This window comes from Suncus etruscus, chromosome 2 (assembly GCF_024139225.1).
Source record: "Suncus etruscus isolate mSunEtr1 chromosome 2, mSunEtr1.pri.cur, whole genome shotgun sequence".
In the NCBI taxonomy this organism is placed as follows: Eukaryota; Metazoa; Chordata; class Mammalia; order Eulipotyphla; family Soricidae; genus Suncus; species Suncus etruscus.
The window spans coordinates 67,451,253-67,456,784 of record NC_064849.1 but is presented as its reverse complement, the minus strand read 5'-3'; the positions used below and the strand labels follow the sequence as shown (position 1 = coordinate 67,456,784).

Here is a 5,532-nt window from a genome sequence, read left to right as displayed (position 1 = left end):
TTTTGAGGTTCTTGTGTGGGAAATTATCTATTTTGCTCCTTTATCAACTATTTGCTTCTTCTGAGGTCAAACCAGTTGGTGATCTGGGGTTACTTTTAACTCTTGCTCGGGGCTCATTCCATGAGGTGCGTGGCAAATCACGTGGTGCTGAGCATTAAAATGGAACTTCCTGTATACAAGACATGCTCACTAGTCTTTTGAAGTATTTCCCTGGACAATTAGGCTAACATTTAAAAAAAAAGCACTTTAAAACATTTTAAAAGAGCATTTTTAAAATGCTGTTTTATTGGCCGGTTTTCTTATATATTCTAACTATAAACTCCTATATATTTGGGTTGCAAGTATTCTTTCCCTTTTATGGCTTGACTTTTAACACTGTCAGTGTTTGCTTGGTCAGACCACTAGAGGGTACTCTAAGATATAAAAGAAAGAGATGAACTGTTTAGAAAGGAGCTCAGAAAAAATTGTGACTCAACCAATTATAGAGAGCATAGATCAAGAGAGAGGGAACCAATTTGTCATTACAATGGTGGGGTAGGAGGGATATGGGGTGCATTGGTGGTGGGAAGCTTGCACTGGTCTAGGTTGGTGTTCGTTTTTTATGACTAAAACCCAACTACAAACATGTTTGGAATCATGGTGCTTGAATAAAGATATTATTTAAAAAAATTTCAGTATATTTAAGGAACATAAAGCTCATAAAATACAAAAAACCACAATGGGAATTGTAGCATGCTGTATTCAATCCCTCTACAAATCTATACTGAGGCTAAATCTCTGAGCAGATGTGTAGTTATAGGAATATTATTAGACATTATATATAGCAGGTCAATGAGAAGAGAAAAAAGGGATAGGGGAGATAGATTACAAAGAGAAGGAGAGAGAAAGACCAATATTTAGGTTTTCTGGTACCATGTGACCTTTCAGAATGAGCTATGTGGATCGATACTGCAGAACAGATTGGGCTGAAACAGTCAGAAATTAAGTTTGTTCTAAAAAATAATAATTATGAAAGAAATTTCTAGCCCAGTTGGGTTTCTACTACTCTCCTGATTTCAGAAAATATATTAACCTTAATATATATAATATATATAGTAATTTATTAACCTTAATATATAATTAAGTATATACATTTTTTCTATGTAAAGCTTTTTAATAACTAAAATTTAAATTATATGCCCCAATAAACAGTTTTTAAATGGTGTCACTCTCTTTCTAGATTCCAATTAAATCAGTTGAAACATTCTCCCCACTCACAGAGTCACTCATCAGCCAACAAAGCATCGTCTCCTCTTCTAAAAGTGAGTTTACAAAATATTTTAACTGAAAGTAATCTCATCACTTCATATATTGGGAAAAGTTCTCTTATTCCCTGCTCAGTTTGTGCCCACAGTTCTGGAGACTTTCCTGTGTGGTCTCCTGTGAACTCCGTGGGTGGAGTTTCCTGTCAGGTGAATGATAGAGTTCAGAGACAATTGGTTCGCAATGGTGTTGGAACTGAATGATTCTACAAAGAACACTGACCTAGTTCTGTAGATGGATACTTTTCAGAACAGTGTGCAGTTTACCTAGGCAACAGGACAAGGGACCATGAAACGCTGGGGAGCTCTTCTTGTGCTCTTCTGGGTCCAATTTTGCTGTGAGTTGGGGGCTCCCAGAGGCTAGTCAGAAGAGCGTTCATAGCCAACTGTGAGGAAGAGGAGGGGTGGCTGACACAGAACTCCTACAGAGTCCTATATCACAGGGGGTATTTCTGGGATAGTTAAGAGGTTCAGAAGGGTCATTCCATCCTTGTGAGTATGTATTTTTTCTCTCTCTAAGCAGTGTTGAGAGGGATGAAGGTGGAGCAGAGTCCCTCATTTCTGAGTCTCCAGGAGGGAACCAGTTCTACACTGAGATGCAACTTTTCGTCCACAGCAAATAATGTTCAGTGGTTCTTACAGAATCTCCAGGGAAGCCTCATCAACCTATTTTACATCACTTCAGGGACAAAGGAGAGTGGAAGATTAAGTGTCACAATGGAATTTAAGGAACGGTATAGCACCCTGAGCATCACAGCCGTCCAACTGCAGGACTCAGCCACCTACTTCTGTGCAGTGCAGCACAGTGTTCCTAAGTCAGCTGCAGCCTGAACCCAAACTACAACCTTCAGGTGGCAGGATGGCTCACAATAGCTTGTATACAAGAGCTTGGAGGCAAGCTGGGACCCTATAAAACATTATAGGTGTGGCATCAATCTTTACTGATAAATTATTGTGAAATAAATGTATAGATATTTCATAGTATAGCATACCAGAGAGACATCGGAGTTCTCAACAAGTTTTGTTACAGGAAACAGAAATATGTGTTGCTTCAATGCTAAGTATACTATCCTCATGGGAAGTTACAAATATTTCAATGGGGGTTAGATTGAGGAGGGCTATTCTGAAGGAACATGTGGCATTGGTACATTGTATATGTGAACCCCTATTATTAAGAGTATTGTAACTTCATGCCTAAAGTCAAAGACAAAGAAAGGAGAATATTAAACATCAGATAGGGAAAAGAAATATTTTAATGAATTTACACAAAAATTTGAAATTAACTTTTCTCATAAATAAGGAAAGTATTTTTTAATAAGCGAACTGGAGTGATAGCACAGCAGTAGGGCATTTGCCTTGCACGAAGCTGATTTGAATAGACAGTGGTTTGAATCCCAGCATTGAATATGGTGCCCAATGCCTGCCAGGAGGGACTTCAGAGCACAGAACCAAGACTAAGCCCTGAGTGCCACTGGATGTGGCCCCAAAATGAACCAACCAAACAAATAAACAAAAAATAGAATGTTAGTGCTTTAAATCACATTTAAAATTTAATACAGAGTCATAAAACTAAAACATAGAAAATGATCTCACTGGACACATAAGCTCTATTAATAGTACCTGTCATTACTTTCTATTATGGTAAGTGACATGAAGTTATAAAAGCATACTTTTGTGAATATTTTATTTGTGAAAAAATTTCACTAAATATTGTCAAGAATTATCATCAATAGTTACCTATGGTTTTCTATAAATTTTTAATGCTTAAACTTTGTTGTGTAATTAATTGTTCATTACAATGTGTTGCCAAATAATACTATTTTAAAATAAATCTTTGTATTTTATTACCTCATGACACTTTTTCTGATTTATGAATAATGATTACAAATTTTCTATTTAATTTTTTCTCACTTATGTTCATAGTCTTAGTTCTGTCTGTGAATTTTGAATGTACAAGCTTACTTGGAAGAAGAAAGTGAAAGTCCAGGACAATCTTTTTGTGTAATAAAGGATATTATTGCTTTGTATATTAGTGCAGCCATTCATTAACTCATTTCTACAATTCATTTTTTATTGAGTTGTTTTATTGTTTTAAGAAATAATATTTTTTGTTTTGAAATTTTTGTGACACATCAGACCATGCTATGGGTTACTCCTACCCTCTATATGAGGGTAGACCATATGGAATACCCATGATCAGGTAGGCCATGTACAATGTAAACATTTTACCTATTGTATATTGCTCAGCCCCTTAAGATATTTTCATTGAAGTAATACTTCATTATAATATTACATTTTGTGTATACACCTTTAAGACACCATCTTTATATACTAACAACAGAACAATTAAATAGTTCTATTTTTAAAATGAAAATTCTAACAGTAGAAATTTTCTGCCATTCTATCTGCTATTTTCATTGAGATAAAACAACAATTTTCATAGCATCGTTTATACTCGCAATGCCACTGTCCACCCACCATGTGCCATAATAGGTGAAAATAATGGTTGGCATTTCAGAATCCCATGGACAGTTTAGAGGAAAATGAAATAACTTGACATCAAATCAAACTTTCAAATTGTGACCTTTTTTTAGCAAAATCTGTGGTAGTGACTTTCCTAACTGCATTAGGACAGACCTTTCTGACCTTATTTCTGCTTCATCTTTCACTAAGCTTTTCACCCACTTGTATAATTTATTTTTGGGCAATAGATACTTGTGTATATGTATGCAGAAATTTTGTCTATTATTAATTTCATTGTATATAACTTCTCATTTTTTCTTTTAAAATTTTTATTTAAAGGGGCCCATCCCGACCGCATGAATGGCTGCCTTCCTCCTGCTGGGGCTCCCATACCCCCGGGAAGGTAAGGAAGCCCCACCCGCCCGCCCCAACCGCGCGAATGGCTGCCTTTCTCCTGCTGGGGTTCCCATACCCCAGGGAAGGTAAGGAAGCCCCACCCACCTGCCCCTTCGCTCCTGCTGGGGTTCCTGTGTCCCCTGGAAGGTAGGGAAGCCCTGCCCACCTACTCCGACCCCGCGAACGGCTGCCCTGCTCCTGCTGGGGTTCCTTTGCCCACGGGAAGGTAGGGAAGTTCCGCTCACCCACGCGGACTGCGTGAGCGTGCCCCGCCCCCCGCCGGGTATCTCCTGCCTTCCAGAAATAGCTGACAACAATAGGGAAAAGCAACTAATCAGGCCACAGAAAGAGCACAAGAGGAGCCAAACTGCAGCAAGCCCACCCAACAGTACTACTAGATCCACCCTCAGGGAGGGGACCCATTCCCACACCACAGGGGATCAAAACAGACTGAAATTGGAAGAAACAGCACTCCAAAGCACACCAATAAACACAAGGAAATATGGGTAAATCAAAGAGAACCCTAAGATCTGAAGATACGGAGACAAACCCTAACAAGCTTCCAAGTCCGCCAAAACGCACAGATCTGTGGGAAAGCGACCTAAAAGCAGCAAAGAGGAAGGAAACGCAAGAATTAATAAAAGAAATGAGAGAAACTTTAGCTACCAAGTATAAGATATCTATGGAGGAACGAATCACCCAAATTAAAGAAGAAATGTTAAAGAGTATGAGAGAGTCCATACAAAAAGAAGTGAAGGAATTAACAGACAAAGTAACAAGCCTTACTAGCAGAAACACAGAGTTGGAGAAACACATCGAAGAACTCGAAGGAAAACTGCAAACAAAAAATGAACAAGAAACCAACAAAGAAATAAAAGGCAAAGCACTGGAAGGAAAAGTCCAGTACCTAATGAACAAGGACAAAAGAAACAATCTAAGAATCGTGGGTATACCAGAAGGGGAGGAAATAGGGAAAGGGGAAGAACAAGTAGTCAGAGAGATAATAGCAGAGAACTTCCCCACCCTTTGGAATGAAACTTCAGGGCAAATCCAGGAAATCAAGAGAGTTCCTAGTAAAATATATCCTAATAAACCTACACCAAGACATATAGTAATCCAAATGGCAAAAAACAAAGAGAAAGAGGAACTTCTTAAGGCAATAAGAGAGAAAAAAACCCTCAAATACAAAGGTAGGGACATAAGAATCAAACCAGATCTCCCAATCAAAATAATTCAAGCAAGGAGACAGTGGAATGACATATTTAAACGACTGAATGAAAGAAACTTCCAACCTAGAGTCCAATACCCGGCAAAATTATCATTCATATGGGAGAACAGACTGAAAACATTTTCAAACAAGACCGAACTAGAG

At 38.1% G+C, this 5,532-nt stretch overlaps 1 gene segment (V, D, J or C); it reads left to right on the top strand.

Moving 5' to 3' along the window:
* The first annotated feature begins 1,590 nt into the window (after positions 1–1,590).
* LOC126001732 (T cell receptor alpha variable 22-like) lies at positions 1,591–2,132 on the top strand. The segment is given in 2 exon segments: positions 1,591–1,639; positions 1,825–2,132. Coding segments are annotated over 2 exon segments (357 nt in total).
* Positions 2,133–5,532: the final 3,400 nt, after the last annotated feature.